The 26,773-nt window shown below is 48.4% G+C and overlaps 1 protein-coding gene across 1 annotated transcript in view; it reads right to left on the bottom strand.

Moving 5' to 3' along the window:
- Positions 1-25,969, bottom strand: part of ITGA9 (integrin subunit alpha 9) — a 233,050-nt gene extending 207,081 nt beyond the window's left edge. The window contains exons 1-4 of the mRNA XM_075418633.1: positions 25,800-25,969; positions 15,231-15,358; positions 13,872-13,978; positions 7,193-7,316 (exon numbers count right to left, since the gene is read on the bottom strand). Coding sequence (XP_075274748.1) covers positions 7,193-7,316; positions 13,872-13,978; positions 15,231-15,358; positions 25,800-25,969 — 529 coding nt within the window. The remainder of the gene's footprint in view (positions 1-7,192; positions 7,317-13,871; positions 13,979-15,230; positions 15,359-25,799) is intronic.
- Positions 25,970-26,773: the final 804 nt, after the last annotated feature.

The raw sequence follows: 26,773 nt of genomic DNA, 5'->3' as shown, positions 1-26,773 counted from the left end.
GGCTATTCAGAAAGCACTGGGGCTCAGAATCGCTAGCTCTTCACACATAGTCTCCCACAGAGCCAAGCACTCCTCGCCTGGGAAAAAAATCTTTGTTTATTGATACGAACATTTTTTTTATTCGGACAGCTGAGGAGATGAGGTTTCTCCCTCTGGCATTTCCTGAAAAATAATGCTGTGCATGCCCTAAAGGCCCTGCCTTCACTATGGCTGGATTCCCACCCTTGCATAGGATGAAATGCAGCAAGTCCTGCGTCCATCCCACCCAGATGCTTTCACTTCCCACCAAGGTTTTCCCATTACTTAATGTAGTGAACTGTGACCAGACCTTGCCTCTTCCCGATTTTGCACTCGACCTATTGTAATTCAAAACAGGACAGCGCTAGCCCCTGTGGCCATGGAGCTCTGGAAATACCCTTCTGCCTTACTTGCTAAACATGGCAGGAGGCTTTTGTAAGCCAGAGCTCAAGGCTTTACAGACTGCTTTCTTAAATCCCTCTTTACAGGATATACATCTTTTTTTTTTTTTTTGCTGGAGTGCCAGAGGGGCTCAGGCTGACGCTCAGGCAGCGCAAGCGAGCACCATGCCCTGTCTGAAAAGCCACAGCAGAGCCATGGCTGACCTGCCCTGCCAGCCAGGCCCTCAGCCCACCACAGCACCCACTGTCCCCCCTTCAGGCACCAGAGGCCGCGGTCCCTGCTAGATCTTACTCATGACCCAGGCCAGGGCACGGCCTCTTAAAAGCCAGCTGAGCCCGTCATCTGGGACACGAGGAGAGAGGATTTCTTACGCATATATTTCTTTTGAAAGCAAGCCTTGATGACCCTGTGTGTCAGGCCCAGCACCAACCACTGCAGGTGGGGCCCGCTGACAATTTGATGGATTTCAAATGTTGTATTTCGCTATAAAACTGTATTACACTTGGCTCACAGTGACTTTAAGTGTCTCCTTCAAAAAACACATAGCTCAATTTGCTTTAAAATAAAAGAGGAAAATTGCCGTAGGGTATTCAACTTGTGCAGTGAAAGGTTTAGGTCAGGCGAATAACGACACAGCCACAGCGAATGCCTCAGGACTGCATGGGATGCAAATCAGACTGGTTGCCTATTTTGATTTTCAAAAACCTCCTTCTCTTCTTCTATAAACAGGTTTTGCATAACTTTTTTCACAGTTCATCACAACATAAAAGCCTCAAACACCAGGGCAGCTTCCCAAGGAGGTGTGGGCGAGGCCCAAGGATCGCCCTGGCCGCCTGAGAGGGCCCCGCGCACCCAGCCCTGAGGGTGCCAGGGACCCCGCTGCCCCCACGCTCAGCTGCGGAGAAAAAACCACAGCGGGACAGCAGAAGGAACGGTAGCAGCTTTAGCAACGGAGCAGGGCGCCTGTTCGTGCGTGGTAGAGATGGATCCGTAGCTCCGTGCGGCTGCACTGAACACGCACACAAAGTTGCTTCATTTCTTAGGATAAACAGAGGATTTTCTTCCGATAAAACAATGCGCACACAAAAATTAAACCATTTCTCTAATCAAGTCAAAAAGCTTATTGAATTCACAGCATTGCTTTATTACAGCTTAATTTAAAGCTGTAATTTAAAAGAGACACCGAATTCAGGCCAGAGAGTAACTTGAAACAGAAGCCCAGCTATCAGAGGAGACAACACAGCTGATTTTCATCAGCAATACACGTATTACAAATGGAACAGAAACACATACATTGTCTTCATTGTCAGGCAACCAAAAATAAAAAAAACAATTATTCTTCAAATGAACGAAATTATTAACTGCAATGCATAATGAAGAGATTTAGTGCTTTAAATGGTTGTGTAATTAAGGGAGTTGGTATATCCACAGAAGCTCATACTTTCACAGACACTGCTCATGGCATTCTGTGATGTTCGGTGTGTTTCAACTCTGTTATACTGGCAACGCTCTCTGCTCGAACTAATGGCCCTACATTTCACTTAAATAACTAGTTACTTTGTGGTTGGAACAGTGTATAGCTGGCACTGCAGCATTTCAATTAAATTCAGAGGTTGGATATAATCAGTGCTTCTGTGAACTGAAGACATCAAAACATTTTGACTTGAATAAGTATCTGACAATACGTCTCCGGAAAAAAGCAGGGGTCTGAGCACATCACACATACCAATTAACCTCTTCTAATACCTCTGAGAGACAAAACAGCATTAGTGACACTTTGCAAGAGGAAATGGAAGCACAAAGGCCTGAACACCCCAGAGGATACTAAGGTTACTTGAGCTTTTAAACCTCCACTGACACAGAGCAGAGATCAGCACCATTTTTTGGGGGGATCCAGTCAGAGACGGTCCTCCCCGGGGAGCCAGCAGCCCAGCTCGGATGGACACTGAGCTCCTGGTCTCCAGCACAACCCTTTCAGCACAAAACCGCCCTTCTTCAGGGGCCCACCTAACTCCCAGCTGCATGTGGCTCCCCCAGTCCCTCCTCCATGCCCATGCCCACTGGGTCTCCTTCCACCCATGGTGCCAACACAGAGCAGGCTCCCACACTCTGGACTGTCACATCCCAACCCCGCAGACCCCTGCCTTCTCCCTAGAGCAGGCAGGCCTCTCCCAAGGAGTGGATGAGCCCAAGGGGTATGAAAAACAAGACTGCTTCCACCTCCCCTCCACTTTGGTGCACAGTAGTGACACCTGTCACTCTTACAACACTGCCATTCGTCCATTCACTCAATGTCATGAATCACAGAATGGTCAGCGTTGGAAGGGACCTCTGTGGGTCACCCAGTCCAACCCCCCTGTCAAAGCAGGGTCACCTACAGCAGGCTGCACAGGACCTTGTCCAGGCGGGTCTCGAATATCTCCAGAGAAGGAGACTCCACAACCTCCCTGGGCAGCCTGTTCCAGGGTTCCGCCACCCTCAGAGCGAAGAAGTTCTTCCTCACGTTCAGAGGGAACTTCCTCTGCTTCAGTTTGTGCCCATTGCCCCTTGTCCTGTCGCTGGGCACCACTGAAAAGAGTTTGGCCCCATCCTCCTGACACCCACCCTTCAGATATTTATAAGCATTTATTAGGTCCCCTCACAGCCTTCTCTTCTTCAGGCTGAACAAGCCCAGTTCCCTCAGCCTCTCCTCGTAGCAGAGATGTTCCAGTCCCCTCATCATCCTCGTAGACCTCCCACTGGACTCTCTCCAGTAGCTCCTCATCTTTCTTGAACTGGGGAGCCCAGAACTGGACACAGTACTCCAGATGGGGCCTCACTAGGGCAGAGTAGAGGGGGAGGAGAACCTCCCTCGACCTGCTGGCCACACTCTGCTTAACGATCAACCAGCAGGAAACCGTGCAGTTACTGTGTCAGCTCACAGCTTTTGCACACCTGAATAGCAACATTTGCATGAGGTTTAGATATTGCATACAGTGGATTTGGTAGTTTCCACGTAGCTCCAGGCAACAACTGCTGTCATGAAAAGATCCTTTGTTTTTACACTTCTTTATTGTTCTTTCTCATCTGCCCACAGACTGCTGTGTAGCCCCAATTACACAGACCGCAAGCCACTAAACTAACTGCTGCGGCAACAGCTGATAGAAAAGTGGTAAGATGAGGCTGAGTCGGGAAGAGGTGGCTGCCTCTGCGACTTCGAAGACGTGCCATGCCAAGAGAAGATTATGGTAGTGGTCTGTCGCCATGATGATTTCACGTTACAGGAGAAGTAAGGCTGAGAAAGAAGTAAATGGATAAAGCAATATACAAGCAAACAGGATAATCTGATGCGTGACAGTTCTGAAGGCAAATGCTCCTCAACTTCTCTGAGCAAACCTTTCAAAGTCTCTAAGCAAACTTCAGTGCCATAACATAGCATAAGCTCCACAGTGCAATAAAACCCTGTATCTACTATCTTCACAGACTGAAGCAAAGTGGACAGTTACAGTAAATATCATTTGCACTGGAAGACTCTTCCTTCCTGTCTGACAGTGTATCAGTACACTAGGAAGAAACAGTACTAATCTTTCTGACCTAGCATTGTGGTACTGGGTTTGCACCACAATGCAGGAATATTTTGATGGCTCCCAGAAAACCAAAAGTGGTCTGGACCCTGTGGGAAAACTTGCTTATCCCTTTGGAGGCAAGGCGCGTGAGCATGTGCTGTTCCCCTTATTGACTAATCAAAGGGTCCATCAGTCTTCCCCACCTCTACCACCAACTCCTACCACAGAGGTCTAGGAAACCATCCCAGCTCCCCTCATAAGCTGAGCTGCCTCTCACAGCAGACGTGGCCATCGTTCTTTGCAAACTGAATGCATCAGGGGTGAATGAAGAGGCAGCTTCCTTTTTTCAGAAGGCCATAAAAACTAGAGAAAAAAAAAAAGAAAAAAAAAACACCAAGTGAAAGCACTGCCTGGAAGACCATGGCTCCATACACCAGCTACACCACAAAGGACATCCAGCTCATATAAACCAGATTAGAACCTACTCAGAAAGAGTGCATTTAAATATTATGCTTGCTGCTGTTCTCATTAGCTCTCAATCACTTCCAGACTTCTGTCAGCCCTTTCAGGGAAGCAGGACAAGAATAAGATGGAATGAGACTACTATGCTGTTGCACCACTACCATCAAGTTCGGAAATTTCCATTTCCTCCTTTGTCTTTAATTATTAAGCTAGCTTTCTGTGGCGAGAAAACATACCATATGCATTAAATACATCTTAGGTCAGACTCCTCTCCCTTTCTGGCACAAGACTTTTATTATACAAGCTAATAATCCACCCCGAGGTGCACACACACACACACGGAGGCGGATGGAGACTGACGTGGGCTCAGCTGGTGAGAGCCAGCTCTGGTTGTGGACCACGCAGCCGCCCCAGCTTCTCACGGGGCTTACTGCCCTCACTGCGCTAACGACGGGACTCTGGGAAACCAGCATGGGACTGCCTGCACCCGCTCGCACACAGCGGGCCCCGGGGAAGGCTGAGATGCCAGGACCTCAGCAGGCAAAGGCATGCTTCCTGGTGCAGGGCTCACAGCTGTGGGCGTGGCAGCCTCCTGGATGGTTTATCATTCCTATCAGACCCACTGTTTCTCCCCTTTGGGCTGTTCCTCAGTGTCAGTAGAGGAGAATTTCTTCTGCTGCTTCCAGCAAGTAAAGGAAAAAACGTTACAAGGATAACTGCAATCTCATTTCACAGCAAACCTCAAACAACAAATCCCTCTGTGTGACGTACCACAGCTAGCTATCTCTTTCAGTTCATTTTATGGAAACCTAAAAGATCCAGGAGTAAACAAATGCAGCCACCCCTTGTGATACTTTGTGATTTCATGTCTGATGAGGCAGGCAGAAAAATCAGTCCCAGACCTCCGATTTTCACTCTAGCATGGAGTGAAATTAAGCCAACATCGTACTGCACCAGCCCTGCCAACTTTCCACTGGCTGGTCTGCGTGTACTAGGCCCACACATTTCTATTTTCTAGCAATTCCTGGCAAATATCCTGTCAGATTAGCAGCAGTTTTACTCCGAAGACATGACGCACAGAAAAACCCAAGTAGTTCGTCTCTTCCAGAAGCCATCTCCCCGCCATGGCTTCAGGCGAGACACTCTTAAGGCGGCGCAGGATTGGTGACACCGGCAGCATCCCCACACGTGCGTGCCAACCATAAAGTTATTATCAGATGATTTGCAGTGCATTACCTCAGTGTGAGCCCTTATCCTGATTTTGCTGATAGGCACAAGAGAAATTAAAAAAAAAAAGACAAATACAGTAGGAAGGCTTACATAGTTTACTCGCATTCTGCTGTACAGCAGCTGGCATGGCTGGCTCAAGAGACTCAAAACCCCTCACATTTCAAATAATGACCAATTTCAGGGCTGGGAAACACCCAATGCACCAGTCTCCATGCCATCTCTGGAAGGTGTGTGGGTTTGCGGTGTCAGCTCCCTGAGCAAAGCCCGGAGGGAGGTGAGGAGCTGCCTCAGGAGAAGGGATCCAGTTCTGCCACAGAGCTGGCTTCACAGGCCGCCAAGCTGGGACACAGCCGCTCGCTAGCAGTGGAGAAACTTGCCGGGACATCCACTGCCTTATCCCTCTCCCACTTACTAATGTCAGCAGCAAGCCTGCTGCTGGCTGCTGCCAACTTTGGATGGAGGAGGGAAATGCATAAAAGTAAATAAACAAAATCAGAGGTCTTGCCCACAAACCCTGGTGCGTCTTGGCCTCCGAACTCCCATGCTTCCTCAGGCTCCTACAGGCGAGAGGGGAAAGACGATGCCCAGGACAGACAGGAGAAACCGAGAAGGTGTTTTCCCCCAAATGTTTCTCTGAAGGCAAATAAATCTTAAGAGACACCTTATCTTCTTCCTAACAACACATTCATGACTCTGGTTTAGTTAATTGCTCTTGGCCGAGGACTCTCTCTTCTGAAGTCTTTAGGAAAGGAAACACAATCAAGAGTCTCACACGCACCAGAGAGCTGGAAAATTAAAACACTGACACTTGGGATTTGGAGAAAACCCAACAGTCCCAGCCACCCACTGGTCATAGCTGGAGCCCTCCCTCTCCATGCACCCCAAACCCTGACCTTCGGACAATCCAAACAGGGACCAGGACACCTTACGGCACCCAAAACACAGCAGCAGTTTAACATAAACTGCTGCAGGAGTTCTCCAAAGCGAGCAAGGTGTTAAGCAGTCCTTTTTACCCCCTTCTAGTCCTCTAATAAAAATCACAACACAAAAATGAAAGTGTTTCCATAAGATGGACAAATTGGCTCCCAATTGCAATGTAATCCAGGATTTTCACTCTGTACCACAGCAAAGTATGAGAGGCAAAGCTCAGATCAATATCTACTGACTATTCATGTAAGGGGAGAGCTGCTGTCTCAAAAACACAGTTCAGAAACTTATTATTCCTCTAGTAAAGCATGACCACGCACAGTAAGTCACAGGACCTGTTCAGTCGTTGCGCTACTCTCAACATTACCCAAAACCCAGCTGCCACCCCTGCTGTGCTACAACAAGGCAGATGTCACAAAAAAAAAAAAAACAACCAAACAACAAAACAAATCAAAACACACTCAAAAACCAAAACAAATATAGAAGTATCAGTATCAGTAGTGAGAGTGACTGTGGATGGTTTTGGAAACAAAGGGAAAACACAGCAGCTGTAAAACGAGAGCGCAGCGAGGGAGGTTAGCCCCATTCCCGGTCCCCACACTCCTTACCTTCGTAGCAGGGCAAGAGCTTCCTCCCATTGGGCTGCAGGTTGGGGGGAATGATGTTGCAGAAGCCGTGGGGCAGGATGTACTCTGTCTCGTAGTAGATGTTTTTCCAGCGGTGCGCGCATGCCTAAACAGACCACATCACATGTGTTATTGACCCAGAGTCACAGGAGGGCCCTTCGACCAAGGCAGAGCACGCATGAACAGGACCTCTCAGCATTGCCTTCCCTCCACGACCCTATTGCCTTCTCCTTGCATCCCACTCTTTCTAGAAAAATTATCTTCACGCTGTAATCTTCGGCAGCTCATGACACTGCCTGACCTGGCAGCTCAGATCTCAGCCTTCATGTGTGCATGACTAGGAAAACAGCAGGTCTCAGAGCAAGGCAGAGCCCGTGCTGGAGATTTCAAGATCCCTCACTGTGTATGAGTCCTCACAGCCAATGAAGCTTTTCTGTCTACAGATGCACTAACAGAACTCAGCCAAGCCAGAAAAAGGGGGATAAAAATAGGAACAAAGACATTGAGAATACACATAAGAGGATCAGAACGGATGCTAAGACTCAGAAGGTTATTAAGACCATATTAGAAGGTTATCCCACCAGAGGATGCATGTGTGAGTCAAACGCTTGTCTCGCTGGGAAAGGCAGCTCTGTTACTGGTGACAGAAGAGCCAGGCCTTGCCCACTGGCAATGATTTAAGTGAAAATACTAGAGATTTTGTGGCAACAAGAATGGCAGCATCAGTCAAGGCACAGATGAGCTGCAGAGATCACAGTGCCTTTCCCTTCACAGTGAAGAATAAGGTCACCCTGCAAAACCAGAGCTAAACCAGTCTCACCAGGACACTTGCTCAGTACAACTGCCACACACAGGCACACATACAAGCAATGTGGAGCCTGGTTCACACACTCCCAGAACCCATTTGCTTGAAAAATTAACACTGCCTTGCTGCCAGACAAACCACAAGTTGCCTGATGCTCATGGGTTACTTGGAACAAAAAGAAATGAAATGTGAAACAGCAAGGGCTTTGAATGCAAGCACATGCCAGGCTGTATCTCCAGCTGGTCTGCCACTGAAGTCAGTGTAGATGTGTCAATTGATATCATTTAAGGCTTGGTCCCATGCGAACAGAGCAGCCTCTATGCTGCAAATCATCTCCTCCATCTACTTACAACTTTTTCCAGATACTTTGCGTCAGTCCCCTTCACGACTTCCACATTTGACCCCATCCTCCCCAGATGAGACACCCGCTGTCTTCTTCCCTTTGTGCTACCCCACTTCTCTGCCTCAGTGCCTCAGAGCCACCCATGGGAGCATCTCAACATCATTAAAACATAGATCCATAAGACAGGCACACCTGTGTCACCTATCCAGTGAAGCACTTGGGAAGCGTATCAACTACTGGGAAGCTCAAAATTCAATCCAGCAGTCCACACAGGCCCCTTCCCACGTACTTAACCCCAGAAAGACATAAAAGGATAGTAATACTCTTTTTTTTTTTTTTTTAACTGAAACAGAGCAAAACCAGTTATGCAAAAGCCTGCTCTGCCTGTGCTGCACTTGGAGTTTGATATTTATTGCTTTCCTAACTTCCAGTACTCAAGGAGAAGCACGTATCTCCTGAAAATGGCTATTGCAGAGGGATAGCAAGGGACTCCAGGGGCCATGGCAGGCTCTGCACCGCACTGCGTGGCGCCGGCTGCCACCTGTGACACGAAGGGTGCTTCTGATGGCACTCTGCTCCACAGTCAAATGCACGTGAGGAGTCCTGCAAAGAGCAGCGTTGGGGACTCCCTTATGTGCTTTAAAGAAGCTTAGTTATGATTTTAATCCCCACGCACCACTCATTCAAAATTCAACAGCAACAAAAAACCAGCACGTGAAACGCTTGTTTTCAGAGTAACCAGGAAAGAGTTTCTCCCCTGACGGATCTGTGCTGTGAGCACACACATGCACATGCACAGCCCTTTTAAAGACAGTACCATAAAGACACATACCATTAAAGTGACAGTCAAGTCAACTCCAACTCCGGATACAGACCAAGTGTATTTTTTAAAATTATGGCAAGATAAATACAGGATTGTGGTATTGTAAATTCCTTCACATTTTTTATCTCAGAAACTGCAAGGGGCTCACATAAATTAACCTACTAATCTCTCTCCGAGGAGCACAAATGACAGACCCAGGGAGAGCAGCAGCATTTCATCACAAGCAGGAGGTTTTGCTCAGGAGTGAGGTGCAGAGGCCAAGAACGATAGAATAATATAAGGAGAAAAAAAAGGAGCTGCTGCATAAAAGTACGTTCAAAATCAACTGGAGGCTACGGGCTCAGTTTAGCAATTCTGGGCACACTTACCTGGTCGGCTAGGGTTTGGGTTTTATTTAGGTTTTTTATTTTGTTTTAATGATCACTTGTCTGTACCTTCAGCATGCTGTGTATTCAGGCACATTACAGTTTCCCGCTGGCTGACTGAGTCTGTGGACAGCCCATAACCATAGCTCCAAAAGATGAGCTCCACCTTGGTTATCTCAGCAAGGACTTCCCCAGACTCCCCCTCGCCACAGCTGCAGAATTAGATGTTTTCCCAAGGGGCATGAGTTCAGCAGCTCCTCTTCCTTCCCAAAACTCACTTCTCTGCAGCCAGACAACCAGCACATTTGTGTCCCTGCCAGAGCAAAGCTTGTCCACAGCTGCTTTTGGTTCTCCCGCCTTCCCAAAAATGTTTAGCTGGATTACAGTGGGCGGTTTCTGCATTATTCAACGTTGCTGAGGTAAGGTGATGTGCAACCAAAAGTGGCTACAGCCTTCCTTCTTTGATGGCACACGTCTGAAGAAGTCCTGGGAACACAGACAAGTCATCTGAATTTGATGCTGTGGAGAGGGTTTTTCTTTAGGCTTTTCTCCCTAAGGCGATTGCAAACAACAGACAGCTTATACACCCTTTTCTCAATGCAAGCCGCAGGTGGGCCCCTGTGCAATAAGGAGGCCATCGGCACGCTTCGGTGCTCAGCAGCTGCTGCTGGGGCACGGCCTCTGGCTCTACCATGGAACAGGGGAGAAAGGACACAAAGCCTTGAAGCAAAATTAAACGCTTCTGGGCAAAGCACAGGGAGGTCTCTGTTGATGGCAGACACTGCATTACTGCAATATAATGAATAGGCCATTTCAGAACTGCAGCCACTTTGCCCTCTTGCATATTGAACGCCAGCCCCGGGCTCCGCACCACAGGAGAAGCAACACGAGAGACCCAGGCTTCACTTCCGAGGCCGAGTGCCCCACGTGAACGCAAGGTCCTTATAGAGCCCTCTGCTGACTCCTGAAGCCAGAGTCCAAACAAGGGACTTTTTGGATGTGCCACTGTCAGACCACTTCTGGTTTGCTCTTCCGCAGGAGGACTTTGGCTTTGCTGCAGCAATGGGTTTTTTTACAGACACACACACACAATCACTAAATGTGCCAGTAAGTCAACTACTTAAAATGAAAAATAGCAGCACTTTATAAAAAAACAGAGTAAACACAGATGTGGCAGGTATTTAGGGAGAGCAAGACAGAAAGGATGTGGCTTATCTCCCAATCATAATACACTGTCCCTGGTTCCTCTCCCAACAAAAGTAAAAGGAGGACTTCCGTGGTTTCAGTTTGGCAAGAGCTGGCAACCTCAGCTGTATTATTGCAGCACTTAGATTAATGCAAATATTGACTGATAGCATACCCAAGGACAGGAAGCCACTGAACTGCAAACTCAGAGCTTTTTTTAGCTAATCTTACTTCTTCATTTGTTTAAATCCTCATAGTTTGATGTTTCTCTATTTAGTTCATCACAGAAACACAAAACTCTGCTTCAGTTACATGCTGGCATATTATGGGCTCAGACACAATCCACTTTACCAAACAACAGCCAAAGCTCCCCCCACAGTCCTCACCTTCCCTACCGCCCCTTTCCACTGAAGCTGGTGCTCTTATCGGGCAGTTGGGGAAGGCTGATAGCACATTAATTTAAGCCACTAAGCAGTTTCAAAGCAAAAGGAACTACTTCTTCCTACAAGCCACAGTTCAACTGTGTGACTAATACCTCTAACACAGGACATCAAGAGCACAAATAGTTCACACGGGTTTAAAAAGTGACTACTCTTTTTTTATGCAAAAAAACCCCACCAACATTCACCCAGGGCTACTCTACACTAAGTTATAACTCTGACTTAAAGTAACCCCTGGAAAAGATGCAGTCAATAGAGCTGTAATGCCTGACAACACAGACTGCACACACTCATAACTACCGGGCATCACTCACAAGAGTTAGCTGGTGCTTCTGTTAAAAAGCTAAAACTGAAGGATGTGGCTCTGAACGTACTTTCAGACACATCTTCCCAGAACACCAGCTTCTTATAGGCACTTCACAGGCAACTGCATTTTAAAGAAGTCTTGATCTTTGAAACTAGAAGAGCACATGAATTAAATACCATCAGCTTATGGGAAACTCACGAATAGTTTTCATTAGCAAGGTATCTCAAAACAGAGAGTAACCATGCCCTGAAACAGACAGGTATTTTCCATTCACAAAGGAATCCACACACCTTCATTCCAGGCTCTGTCTACACAGAGATGTGCATGGATGTTTAATCAGTAGTTTAAGACACAGCACTTTGGTGATAAATATCTCACTGAAATCAATGAGAATTAGACATGTAAGCATCCTCAAGCACCCAGACACGATCTACATGGCAAGAGCAGCATAATCTTGTCAGCAGGCTGGTTTAGGACTGCCTTAAATCAGTGTAACTTGCGGACACATTTTACCAGCTTAAGCTGCACCAGAATAAGCATACCACCAGCTGCACATTTTACTTTAGCAACATTTTGCTTTTAACCTGCCTTATGTCTGAAATTTCTACCCACTCAGCCCCAGAGTAAGCCCCTGCAGCCTGCCCACACCTCTTGCCCTTGCAGCCTTCCCTCAGCCAGCGAGCAGCTAGCTCCAGCCTTAAATAGCTGCCCAGCTTTTTTTCCCCCCCATCAGCTTTCCTTTCCTTTGCTGCTTTTGCTTAGGTGTTGTCTCCCTAGACATCAGCTGTCACCTGCTCCCATTTGAACCAAAATACATTAAATCATTATTTTTAAGATAATTATAGTTTGACAAAAATGTCTCAGCATTGCCTTAAGAAGTGTATGTGCTAGCTTCTGAAAATGGGACACAAATTTGTCTAGTTTGGGCCAATGACTGGAAAAGGGTGAGGATGCTGTGTCTCGGGGTAGCATTATCCTGATCAGTGCACATTACTCCTCAGCAGTCACACAGGACAGATGAGAATATCCCTTGCAAACACAAACTGCTTACACTGCTCTTCTAGCACGAATGCCTTAATTTTGTGCTCTGCTGTACAGTGTATTTTATGTATGCCCCTCTGTTTTTCCCCTCCTCCTCTAGCATGGAACACATCTAAAACATCCAGGAAAAGCAAAGCCTCAGGCAGTCGCTATAGCACTGGCAAGCGGTACACCAAAAGAGGCAATCAGACAACACACCACAGTACTATCGCAGAATGGTATAAAAAGCACCTGCCCTCCCATGGGGAAGTTGTGGTGTAAGGACTTGGGTTGTAAGCGCTTGGTCTCCAACTGCACATTGAGAAAAATGCCTTTGAGTGGAGCGGCTTTGTCCGCTTGGCTTACACAGGTGGCTGGCACAGTAATCACTGTACGAGATCTTTCTAACAGCTTTTGTGACAGTTTGGTGCCACGTACCAGGGAAATCCCCTATCTCATTGGAAAGATGGGGTCATACTGCAAGTTTCCAACTGCCAAACAGCAGTGCTTAGAATTAGATTGTTGTCAGGGTTACTCCAATACAAGCCTGAAATTTGGCTGCCATATATACTATGCACAACATTCTGTTGCAATTTTTTTTTTTTTTTTTCATTTCACATTCCTGCAGACAGGCTTACTCAGGTAGACAGTCAGAAACCAACAAAAGGGCCTGTAAAAACAGACAACTATTGATCATAGTATACCCATGTATTTTAGAATGGGTTTTGCTCACCTTTCTTTATGATTTATTTTTTCCAACACAGGAAATGTTGTTCTACTAAAATAAATTCCACATCCTAAGGATCACATCTGCTTTCCTTGACCTGTCTGTGTGCATAGTAAATATGTCAAAGACAACAAGGCCACCCACACACAACTAAGTAATCTCTACTCTCTCCTCTTCTGCCTCATTAATGGAAAGTTAATACACAGAAGGGAAAAAATAATACCACAAAGACATAATCTTACATTTCTCATGGTAAGTTCTGACAGGCAATACATATGCTCTGGGAAAATGGATGCATACATATTCCCTACATAAACATAGGCAAACGACAAAAAGAACTAACTCGCAGGTACCTCCCAGACAAAGCTCCATTTATTCTGTTCGAAGATTTAATCCCTCAGATTCAGGAGGAAGCCCTTGGGTGACACAAGTCAGGTGTGACAGCTTTGAAGTCCTCCCTCTATAAATAAAGCTTTCTGACTGGGGCTCACTTTTCCTTCCGCTTGAAGAAAGGGACCACAGAATTTGCTGCCTGAAAAGCTGGACTCCGTCAGTCACTGCCGAACGCGTTAATCCCGACGTGTTTAGCATTAGAGTCAGACAGCAGCAACGGTTTTGACGAGATCAAAGAAAAGCATGGACTTACCAGCACGCTTCCACCAGCCTTCGGCTGTCTAGCCAGACTCACGCCCATCCATTCGTCATCTCTGTCTTCTTTGCAGGTCTTTCCACAGAGCGTGCCCCGAGAATTGCCTACAGAAAGAGGGGAATGGCAGCAAGACAAGGAGGCATGAATTTTAAATACCCACCAAAAAACCCCTACATGAAAAAAGATTGCCCAAACATCCACCTGGCAGTGCTTTTCTTTTCCCTTTCATCCTGATTATTAGCTCTTGTACGTATTCATCGGGACAATGCTCTCACTCTTACTAGGCACCAGACAAATACACAGTAGAGGACAGACCCCGTCCCAAACAGCCAGCAGCTATTACAGCATGTCCCCAGCTCTGCTTGAATAAACCATCCAACTGAAATCAATGGGAGAGCAGGGGGATTGCCTGCTGAACGCAATCAAAGAAAAAAAAAAAAAAAGTCAGTCTTGCAAATGAGATATGAGGCACATTAAAAAAAAAAAAAAAAAAAAAAAAAATAGCGAGGCTTAAATCTTTAGTCCTGTCAGGCAGTATTCACGAATCCATGAGAGACAGTTTATATTATAGTAGCAGGACAAATCAAACTTAGCCAAAACAGTCTTAACAAATGTAAGCTTCACAAAAATAAACTCTACTTGACTCAGTCATGAAAAGATGAAGAATAATAACATGCCTTTTCTACAGGCAGAGAAGGCGATAACACTTGTGTCACCAAGAAAAACAAATTATTAAAAGGCTTCAATTCTCTCCATCAGAATAGAGCACAAGGTTTTGATCGGAGTCTTACTTTAGGACTCCGCTTTCTCCTGATTCAGACAGTACGTCAGAGAAACTAAACTCGATCCTGATCATGTGCAACAGCGTGCAAACATGGCTCTCACTGAGAAACTTCTTTCCTTTAGCAGAAGCAGCAAACCCAAGGAATGATTTGCTGCATTACGAGGGAAGCCACAGATCGCCACTTTACTAACAACACCGCACATCACAGGCCCACCGCTGCACTGCCTGGGGTCATCCCACGCACCCTTATTTCAGCACTGCTGAAAGTGGAGAAAAGATAGCGGCTTAGGGTAAGCAGGCACAAAAAGAAAAATCCACCTTTGCCTGGGTCCTGGCCAGAGCAAGTGAGCAGGGCCACTGGGAGAACACCAGCACCAGGTGGGATGCTACTTCATAACGCTGAAGAGAACGACCTTTGCTACCCATGCTCAAAATCCTTCAGGAGAGGCTGACAAATCCCTCTCAGTGCCCTGGGGCCTCTTTGAAGCTGTCAGGAGGACTGCTAGCCATTTGGGGCAAATGGGGGGTTTTTTTGTTCCCTATTCCCCCTCCCCAACATCGTCACTACCCACCTCGACCCATATCCAGTTCTGTGCATCTCCTGTCAGGATTGGTATGGACTCGACATTTAAACACTGCTCCTGGGGACTGAACAGAGGTGCTGTATTTAGATTCTGCCTTGGGAGCACCAACCAAGACCCTGGAAACCAAAAGCAAAGTAACAAGTGGTTAATTTCAAGAAAAAGTTTAAAAAAATATAACAACATCAAGGCTCACATTGCCAGAGCTTCCTCAGCAAAAAGATTTTCTCCAGCAACCTTGTAAAATGATGGCATTGACTCACAAACTTAAAACACCACACACAGTAAAGATGTTTTACCCCAGTGAAGCCACAAATACTTTAACAAGTTAAATTTCCATTAGGTTTGTAACACATTCAAAGCACCACCACCATCCCACCCACCAGAAAGAATTTAGGAAAGTATTAGGACAGACAAGAGCAGCTGCATCCATTTTTCCTCAGTTTCAACTACATCCCTATCAATCCAAGAACCCCACAAGAGCTAATACACACACCCACAAGAGGATGAAATCTGAACCTGCGTGCTTGCCAGACAGCCAAAAATTAATAAGCTTATTTAGAAAGTTGAGGCACTTCATTCTCAGAACACTTTATGTAACTACAGCTTTAAAAAACAACAACAAAAGCACACAACCAATTGTCTTCCACAATGTGTTGCTATTGACCAACGTTTATCACTCAGGCTGTGAAGACTATACCCGGGCTATTTATCCCACAGGAGAGCTGGCATCTCTGGGAAGCACCAATGCACAGGCTCTGACCATAGGGTTCCTTAACGTACCCTTGAAAGATGACGAGCAGTTTTTAATCACTTATGTTATAATCCAGATCACTGCTTAACAGGCTGGCAGCTGCTCATACCCCAAGAGATGCTTTCTGAGGAGGATTACAGAGCCCTTTTACTGCCTCTTCATTAAAGGGACAACCTTTCTCACCTGGCAGTGATCCCAGATCCAGGCACATGAGGGTGAGGAGGGAGGTTAAGCAGGAGGAAGGAAGCTCCAGGGAGGGTGGTGGGAGCACAGAATATCACAGAATAGTAGGGGTTGGAAGGGACCTCTGTGGGTCATCTAGTCCAACCCCCCTGCCGAAGCAGGGTCACCTACAGCAGGCTGCACAGGACCTTGTCCAGGTGGGTCTTGAATATCTCCAGAGAAGGAGACTCCACAACCTCCCTGGGCAGCCTGTTCCAGGGCTCCGTCACCCTCAGAGGGAAGAAGTTCTTCCTCATGTTCAGACGGAACTTCCTGTGCCTCAGTTTGTGCCCATTGCCCCTTGTCCTGTCACTGGGCACCACTGAAAAGAGCTTGGCCCCATCCTCCTGACACCCACCCTTCAGATATTTGTAGGCATTTATAAGGTCCCCTCGCAGCCTTCTCTTCTTCAGGCTGAACAAGCCCAGTTCCCTCAACCTCTCCTCATAGGGGAGATGCTCCAGTCCCCTCACCATCCTTGTAGCCCTCCGCTGGACTCTCTCCAGTAGCTCTTCATCTTTCTTGAACTGGGGAGCCCAGAACTGGACACAGTACTCCAGATGAGGCCTCACCAGGGCAGTGTAGAGGGGAAGGAGAACCTCCCTTGTCCTGCTGGCCACACTCTTCTTGATGCACCCCAGGATCCCATTGGCTTTCTTGGCAGCCAGGGCACACTGCTGGCTCATGGTTAACCTGTCGTCCACCAGGACACCCAGGTCCCTCTCCGCAGAGCTGCTCTCCAGCAGGTCCACCCCAAGCCTGTACTGGTGCATGAGGTTGTTCCTCCCCAGGTGCAGGACCCTGCACTTGCCCTTGTTGAACCTCATCAGGTTCCTCTCTGCCCAGCTTTCCAGCCTATCCAGGTCACGCTGAATGGCAGCACAGCCTTCTGGTGTATCTACCACACCTCCCAGTTTGGTGTCATCAGCAAACTTGCTGAGGGTACATTCTAACTCTTCATCCAGGTCGTTGATGAAGAAGTTAAACAAGACTGGGCCCAGTACTGACCCCTGGGGGACACCACTTGTCACCAGCCTCCAACTGGACTCAGCGCCGCTGATGACAACCCTCTGAGTTCTGCCATTCAGCTAGTTCTCTATCCACTTCACCAACCACTCATCCAGCCCACACTTCCTCAGCTTCCCTAGGAGGATATCATGGGAGACTGTGTCGAAAGCCTTGCTGAAGTCAAGGTAGACAACATCCACGGCTCTCCCTTCGTCTACCCAGCCAGTCATGTCATCGTAGAAAGCTATCAGATTGGTCAGGCATGATTTCCCCTTGGTGAATCCATGCTGACTACTCCTGATAACCTTCTTTTCTTCCACTTGCTTCATGATGGCCTCCAGGATAAGCTGCTCCATCACCTTTCCCGGGATGGAGGTGAGGCTGACCGGCCTGTAGTTCCCTGGGTCCTCCTTCTTGCCCTTTTTGAAGATTGGAGTGACATTGGCCTTTCTCCAGTCCTCGGGCACCTCTCCTGTCCTCCAAGACCTCTCAAAGATGATGGAGAGTGGCTCAGCAATGACATCCGCCAGCTCCCTCAGCACTCGTGGGTGCATTCCATCGGGGCCCATGGATTTGTGGACATCCAGATCGCTTAAGCGATCCCTCACACAGTCCTCCTCGACCAAGGGAAAGTCGTCCTCTTTGTAGGCTTCTTCTCTTACCTCCGGGGCCTGGGATTCCTGAGGGCCAGTCTTAGCACTGAAGACTGAAGCAAAGAAGGCATTCATTAGCTCTGCCTTCTCCGCATCCTCCGTCACCAGGACACCCGCCTCATTCAGCAGCGGCCCCACGTTGTCCCTAGCCTTCCTTTTGCTGCTGATGTAGTTGAAGAAGCCCTTCTTGTTGTTTTTGACATCCCTTGCCAGCGTCAATTCCAGGTGAGCCTTGGCCTTCCTCGTCGCATCCCTGCATGCTCTCACCACGTTTCTGTACTCTTCCCAAGTGGCCTGTCCCTTTTTCCACATTCCATAGACCTTTCTCTTCTGCCTGATCTCCGCTAGAAGCTCCTTGTTTAACCATGCAGGTCTCCTGCCTCCTTTGCTAAATTTCTTTCTCAGGGGGATGCATTGCTCCTGTGCATGGAAGAAGTGTTGTTTAGAGAGCGACCAGCACTCATGGACCCCCCTGCCTTCGAGAGCCCTGGCCCACGCGATTCCTCCCAGTAGCTCCTTGAAGAGGGCAAAGTCAGCCCTCCTGAGGTCCAGGGTTTTGATCCTGCTTATCGCCCTGCTTCCTCCACGCAGGATCCTGAACTCAACCATTTCATGGTCACTGCAGCCGAGTCTACCTCCAACCTTCACATCCTCCACCAGTCCCTCCTTGTTTGTTAACACGAGGTCCAGCAGCGCGCCTTTCCTTGTTGGTTCCTCCACCACTTGCATCAGAAAGTTATCATCGATGCTCTGTAGGAACCTCCTGGATTGCGCCAGGTGGTTTAGTCTCAGTTCTTCCCATACCCTTGCACTGTGAGGCACGGCAGAACTTCTGCATGTAACAAAATCCTCGCTGAAGTTAAGCCTAGGGCTGGAACTAAGGGTGACCGTCCCTAAAAGACTGAGCCTCCAGCACTCACGTGTGTGGACCCAGCCTTCTACCTGGGAGGCAGCAGCCGATCACAGGGACACTGTTATTGGTTTAATCACTAAAGGGATAAAAAGCTCCTAGTGCGACGTCAGTCCGCAACACAGAGCCCACCCACAGCACAGCCAGCCAGCCCAGCACCAGACTCAAAACGGAAGCTCTCCCTGTTTTAAACAACTCTTTCATCCTCTAACGTAAAGTTCCATCCCCAACCGCCACCCATCATCGCTATCCCAGTGAACACAGGGAGACCTGAGGCACAAGGCATGCACGCGTCCAGGGTCAACCCGAGCCACCCGGGAGACCTGCTCCTGCATCAGAGCCTGGTCTATACCAAACAGCAGCACATCTTCACTCCCTGCATGCTTCCCTGGACGTGGGATGTGACAAAACTGTCCTGTGGCACTTGGGAATACATTTACAAAAAGAAGAATGATGCCTACATTAAGAGACTATTTTCTCCAAAGGTTCATGAGCTAAGCTGTCTCATTTGGAGAAGTCTGATGGGGCTGCACTCTACAGCGTACATCATGTTTTCACAAGTGAGAAGAATTAACGTCCGAAACACTTCAGCTGCTAAAACCTACAAAGCCGGCACACACTGGGGAGCGAGCGAGGGCAAAGGAGCCTGAAATAACAGCTCCAAATGGAAATCCCACCAGGCAGGCGGCAGGCAGAAAATCAAATGCCAATCATTTCATTTACACAGGCGATGAATGCACGTCATTCACTTACTGACATTCATGAAGTCTAACATAAATAAATAAGGGGGGATATTACTAGCTTAAGGAGTTACGGGTTCAAATTGCAAATGGCAAGAAACCATTTCTATGACCCGCTATAACAATAAGATAATGTCGGCCACATTGACCTCCAGTTTAAAAGAAGCTTTGCTCTAACCTAAGGAAAGTAAGTATGATTCAGCAATCAGTGTGCAAGATACCTTGGGTTGCAGAATGCAGGATGGAGATGAAGGACCCTAAATCACAAAGACTCTTCAGCTCTCTCTAAAAAGCTGAATGGGAAAAATTGGCAATTAATGATTTGAGTAGGCTACTGGCACAGATAATACTGCTGTCTTGAGCAGATACATCCTTCAAAAAGAAAACGTCCGCTGCCATTTCTTCATGTAGACTGCACAGAAGGAAGCAGCCAGTAAAGGCAACTGGTGACGTGTGCCAAATGCAAACCTGTTTTGGATTGTCCTGAATGTCCATACATTCAAGTTCGATATTTCACCTACCTCACACACTATGTCATCTTAGGGTCTTGTCTCAGTCTTTCACTCTTGCACCCAGACCTCAGCAGGTGAAACCTTTGCAGATCTCCTGTTCCGTCTGGCATGACCCATGCTCATCCGTGCCCTAGGGCGGTCACCTTCAGGGAGATGGGAGGCTTTCTGTCGGTTCGCATGCTTTCTGGTTGGTCAAGACGGTATTTGCCACATACCACTTACTTCAGATTTTATTATAAAACTTAGGTTTTATTCAAAGGTATTTGCTTTATCAAGAAAAGCGTCCTTTACTCTTTCATTAGCTTCTTGATGCAACTGCTTAACTGTTGGAAGAAAGTAACCTATTTAACTGTCATAAGACTTTTCAGGAGACCTGGACAGAAGACTCATTTGCATCCAAGTATTTTGGGACTCAGCGAGTAAAACAAACGTCTGTTTTGTATCTCCCCTACATATTAAAACACCTTTGAAGTCTTTTGCAATTTCTGTGAAACAATGCTGCAACCAGAGAAGGTGTTTTTCTCTGGTGCCATATTGAAACAAATACATTTCAAAACAAAGCCTTGGAGTCTAATACAGTCTTCTTGCATTTCAGTGCTGTGGAGTCTTGCCCAGCATAAACACAGAAGATACGTAAACCGTCAGCAGAAGTACAATCCTGTCCTCTCGCTATTACCAGGCAAGCTTCCAACATATTCCGACCAGTTCTACCAGCTCTCGTTTAAAATAGCTTAAGTTTGTGGTACAGTTTTCCAGTGCTGCCATAGGACTACTCGGGTTGTCAGCAAGCAAGCACCAGCAGTTCTCTCGCCTTTTGCCAAAAGGCTTGCAACACAGGCAGTACTCTTTGCAGACATTATTGAGGAGTTCAGGTTCTCACCGCAACCACAATACTCTGCAGGAAGCCCCTATGATATTTGTGAGTAGCTACACGAAGACACCTTGAAGAGGAAACCCCGCCAGGAGAAAGAGATTACTTCCAATGGAAGAGAACTGAGGGCAGCAAGAGTAGGGTTTGGAGCCATTTTAGGGTCACTTCTGCCTGACGTGCACAGAAATCTGTAAGAATCAACTGCATCCCCCTGGCTCTGTGAACGAAGCACTGGGGTCTAAAGTGACACGAGGAGCAGCAGGCAGAGAGGCCGTTTACCCTTCTCTTCTTGCATTCACGCTTGCACGATCAAGGTCAAACACCCTCATCTGTATGGAGACTACTAGGCAGCTGCACGGCCAGAAACCATCCCATTGCAGGAGCCGCAGCAGCCAGTATTAATGGATGAGAAGAAGCTTTCCTGGCCACAGAAAAATCCACACCTCCTTAAAATTACTTCCTGCAGAACAGCAACTATCACTTCACTGGTGATTGACCCTCGGGACATACAGATTTGGAAATTAAGTGCTGCATTTAGCAGAAGGAACAGTGAACGAAAGCGTCGAGCTGACCGACAGCATGGAGAGATGCCAAGCACATTAAGCATCAGCCTGCAGCATGCCAGCAGCGACTAGGCAATCACAGCTCAAGGCCTGGGGAGTGTAGGTACCTCACCTCACTGCAATGTTAAGTGGCAGAGAAAAAAGTCTTTAAATATCCTTGCATACCACAGCTGATTTCACAGGCAGCACCAGAGGAGAGTGCACCACCAGCATGTCCCATTTCAGTTTCTTCTCATCAGCAAGGTCTCTGTCACTTGCTAAGCCCTCGGGGGGAAAAAAAAAAAACAACAAAACACAACAAACCAAAAAAACCCAAAAACAAATAAACAGTGGTTCATCCGTTACATGCAGAGTGAGAAGCAGGAGGACTGTTGTTTGGGCAGCAGATGGATGACCTGTGACCAACAAGAGCAAGCCCAGGTTCCCCGAAACGCCATGGCAGCACCTACAAGCATCACTGCATCATTTATGCCGCACGGCATCGTTAACACAACACCCAGCCTCCACAGGGTCAGGCTGCTTCCGTGTCTTCCTTCTGGTTGCACACAAGTACCTCATGCACTAGCAACACGTATCCATCAGCCTGAGACGCAGAACAGCCTTGACGTTTCAGCAGCAGCGCAATCCGGTGAAGAGTGGGGCCGAAGGAATGAAGCAACAGCACAGAAACCAGACTCATTCCTTATTGTAAAACTCACAGCAGGACACCACTCAGCTAAACTGACTCCATTACTTCTTCGTGCCAGATCACATTGCCAGAAAGGATAAAGTTGTTACCCTGGACTTGCTGAGGGATTTGGGGGTGTCAGCAAGAAGGGGGCACAGGAAGGGTAAAGGAGAGAGATAAAGTAACATTTAAACATTTTAACATATTTAAAAAAAGAATGATCAGAGATGCCACATTATCAACATTTCTTATCAGGACAAAAATTGACATTTGCTTCTTCTTAAACTGCCTGAAGTAAAACAGAGAAAGCGACATTCTTGGTCATTTTTTGAGTCTTTACTCCAAGCTTCAAAATTACATCCAGAGAACAGAAGCACTTCAGCTTGTCTCTGCTCCAGATGCAAGCAGCCACCTGGTTCCTTACTCGGCTGAAAACGGCAATGACAAGGAACCGGGTAAATCTTTCAAGATTTACAGTCATAGAACCCACTTAAGGGAGGAAACGGAGACATTGTCAGAAATACAATAACCCCAGCACATCTGTGGTGACAAACTTTTCTTGAGAACGAAAACTGTGCAAAAAACAACTCCTTAACGGAAGCATTGTTGCAATTAACTATTTCAGACAGGTCAAAGGCTCTGACTTATTCCGCTGTCGCAGTGGAGGCTGAATACCCGTACTCCACCGTCATTTCTATGTCCAGGGCTGCGTAGCAGCCTGACTATTCAGGTTTACCTGACATAACACTTCAAACCAAATATCCCCCTTTTCTTTCTTCCTGCAAGAATATTTGGCTCATATAAATCCTCAAGAATCACCAGATCCTGAATCGGTTTACTGGAAACCTGCAGGGCTGTGGCAGATAATACAGACCTGAGCCTCTGCAGTGCTGGCAAACAAACAGCTGAAACACTGAAGACTTGGCCATTACAGATACCCTTTTAAAATAAAACAGTGACTATATATATACACACACATACATATCTTTATACATACACATATAAGTGCCCCAGCACATGGACAGGCTACCGAGAGTAACACACTTCAGCTAAGAAGCTCTGCTCTTCAGAAGCGCATAAGGTGACTATCAAGCCCTGATATTCAGAGCAAGAAACCCTGAACTATCATGACAACACTCGCAAATGCTCGAGAGCATATTAGCACACTAAATAATTTTAGATAGGCAGGAGCCCTGTCAGCCTCAGACATGATCAATCCCATTTTGCAGGCTGGCATAGTGCACAGCTCACCAGGCAAGCCATGAATGCCCAAGGTATCACTGTCTAAAATTAACTTCACTTAATGACTGCCCACTGTAGTGTGTAAGCCAAACAGACTTGACAAAACTGAAATCATAACTCCTCTTTGGGTATATAAAAGCTACAAAAGTGAGAAGAAAACTGACACACAAAACCAAACAATAACCCTACGACTACTAGGAGGAGCTATAGGCTACAATGGGACGAACAGAAAACATTTTACTACTTATTCCCTTTAACAGACTTCAGCCTTTCCCCAGAATATCAGGTTTATGAGAGAAGGGTAAAAAAAAAATTAAAAATCACCCGGTAACTCTACAAGCCAGTTAAGGAAATAGTTCTACAGCTTTGTACACAAAAGCCGCACACACAAAAACCTAACAAACCTGAAAAGCGGCATGAGTTCTACTAAGCATTTCCCTCTGTGCTCATTCAGCAAACTGGGATCGTATCCTGTATTTCAATAACCTGCAACTGCTGATCAGTTTAAACTTGAAATCAGAGACTTTATGCTCCAAAGAGATGTATAAGACTCATACAGTATAAATACGGTTTTAAAATAGTACTATATAATCCTGGAAGCCTTTATGCCCTACTCAGTTGAAGTGGGCACATCTAAAGGCACTGACAAGGGTTCATCCCTCTGATGCTCTGAATGTCACAGAAGATTGGCCAGATCTTTCAAGCTTTCCAGAAGGAATATGTTAAACTCTTAAAAATTATGTTGCTGTATGCAAAGAAACCTGCTCGGCCTCAGAATATGCCCATCCAGTACAGGGGATGGCACCTTCAGAAAACTGGAAGAAGGCTGCATATACTTTTAAGAGCAGAGTGATCCATCGCTGTCCCTTGACCTTAAGTACGCACGCTAAGAGCACAACCGCACGCAGCAAACTAGAATCCAGGAGAGCGTGAAGAATACACCTCCCAAACTTGTTATCCCAGCCCCTGTTGGGCACGGGGTTTCGAAGCACCCATGGAAACAAACTCCCTGGCTCCACAATGGAGAGAGAAGTTTTCCTATCAGTGGTGACAATCTCTCCCTTGTCATTTTCGACAGTGCTGATGCTGGCCACGTTAAACTGCTGTTAACCCTTCTGGGTGTTAAGGCTAGCAAATTATTTGTTTAGAAACACTTCACGACCTTAGAGATTTTGTTTCTTTTCTGCCTGTTACAGCCAAGGCTCCACAAAGAAGCTCCGCTTTCAAAGAACTGAAGTTTGCATAACCGGAGTTCTTGCTTTCGAGCACCAGAGTCCCTACAGATGCCTGCCTTCGGACAGACACCTAACGCTGCCAGCCCAGCATCGCTTCCACACAATCCAAACGGCGATTTCTGGGAGGCTCTCCTCCCTGGACCACCTCCCCTTCCAAAAAAAAAAAACCACATTAAAATCGCACACCAGCAGGTGCTGTCTGAAGGTAACTCATGTTCTTGATCAGAACGACAGACATCTGCACAGGGTGCAATGGATTTCACCGCTGTCGCCCCACCAGCTCAGCATTTCGCTCACACCGCCGTGCATCCCCCGCAATCCGTGCCGAACACAAGTCGCTTCCAGCCTTCGCGTCCTTTGTCGGCTCCTGCCCCGAGCCCAGCGCTGCTGCGGACTGAGAGCTTTTTTCCTCCCGGAGAGCTGCTCCTCTGCCAAGTCTGCTGATAACTCCTTAAAGATGACTGCTCCGTGAAAGCCTCCACGCAGAGAGGCTCGGCACACAACTACTCCTGAGCCCAAGGGTGTGAAAGAAACCCATTTTTCAAGAGCCGGACGCCGGCGTGAATACCCCTATTTGTGTCACAGGGCACCACAGCTCCAGCCCCGACAGCTGCGCGGCCGGTCAGAAGATCAAGGCGAGCTTTGTGGGCGCCCATCGCCAGCGGTGCCTCCGACCCGCGTCCGGAACGCACAGGACTACATCAGCGAGGCCCAATTCAGAGAAACCCGTTTTAATTCTAACAAAGCGCCTCCGGCCCAGGCAGGGGACAGCCAGGCTGCGCTCCCGGGCGCCTTTCAGCCGAAGGGAAAAAACAAGCAGCTTGCCAGTTCGCGTCGATTTTCGAGAAGCGGAGAAACTTTCTACCATCGCCCATTTATTTTATCTCTTTTTTTGTTGTTTTTTTCCCTCTCCCCAAACGCCGCGCAGACCTTCCCTCCCGCTCCCCGCGCGCCCGCCTCAGGCGCGCCCCGCGCGCTCTGTCAGGGAGAGCGGCTGCGGGCACCCCCCCCCCCGGGAAGCCAAAGCGCCCCAGGACAGCGCATCGGGGCCGGCCAGCCCGGGAAGGGCACCCCGGTCTCCAGACACCGACCGGTGCGGGGAGGGGGACGACGACACACGACACGACATCCCGGTTTACGACCCCCGTCCCCCCCCCCCCCACCCCGAGCCGGCGCAACTCACCACCGCGTGCTGTCGTGGTAGTGCTGCAGCACCGAGTACCCGAAGAAGGAGCCGTTGGGGCCCCGGAAAACCACGGTGCGCCCCACGTCCACGTTGTAGCAGCGCGCCAGGGCCGCCCACAGCAGCGCCCACAGCACCCGAGCTCCGCGACGCCGCGCGGCCGCCGGCATCCTGCGAGCACCCGGCGGAGTCGGGGCGGGGGGGGGGGGGGGGGCAGCCGCCCCGTCACCGCCGACCCCTGAGCCCCGGGCCCGCCGAGCCCGCCTCTGCCCCCGGCGGCGACTCCCAGGCGGCGCGCCCGGGCGCGGCGCTTTTGTGCTCGGCTCGGCCCGGCCCGGCCCCGCTGCGCCCCGCGCCGCCACGCGCAGGGACCGCGCGCCCCGCTCCCACGGCGCCCCCTGGCGGCCGCGGGAGGCACCCCGCAAGGGCTCCGCCTCGCCCCCCCCCCCCCCCGCCACGCGCTGCCTCCTCGGCGCTCCCACCCGGCGCCCACCGGTGTCCGGGCTGGGGGGGGAGGGACGCGTGGGGCCCCGGGAGACGGGGGGGTCTCTTAACAGAGCAACAGGAGCCGAGATACGGGGGGGAGAAAACAAAAGCCCCCCAAAATCGGACCCCGGCTTTTGCGGCACGAGCCCTTCGGGTCCGAAAAAGCAGCGGCAGCGCTCGTGGCTGAAGGAAAAGCTGAAGTAAGTGCTCTGATGTCGCGACAGTCAGGCTGTCAGAGAGCGAAAATTAATTAGTCAAACAACGGAGGATAAGCGAGAAGGTCGCCTCCTCCAGCAGAAATAATTCCTTAGATCTGGTAGCTTTAGACTGGAGACAAGGAAGAAATATTTTACCGTGAGGGTGGTGAAACCCTGGAAGAGGTTGCCTGGAGAGGTGGTCGATGCCCCAGCCCTGGAAACATTCAAGGTCAGGTTGGACGGGGCTCTGAGCAACCTGGTCTGGGTGAAGATGGCCCCACTCGCTGCAGG

The sequence above is a fragment of the Opisthocomus hoazin genome, chromosome 4, assembly GCF_030867145.1.
Source record: "Opisthocomus hoazin isolate bOpiHoa1 chromosome 4, bOpiHoa1.hap1, whole genome shotgun sequence".
NCBI classification, from domain to species: domain Eukaryota; kingdom Metazoa; phylum Chordata; class Aves; order Opisthocomiformes; family Opisthocomidae; genus Opisthocomus; species Opisthocomus hoazin.
The sequence above is the reverse complement of the archived record's forward strand: the minus strand, read 5'-3'. Positions and strand labels throughout refer to the sequence as shown.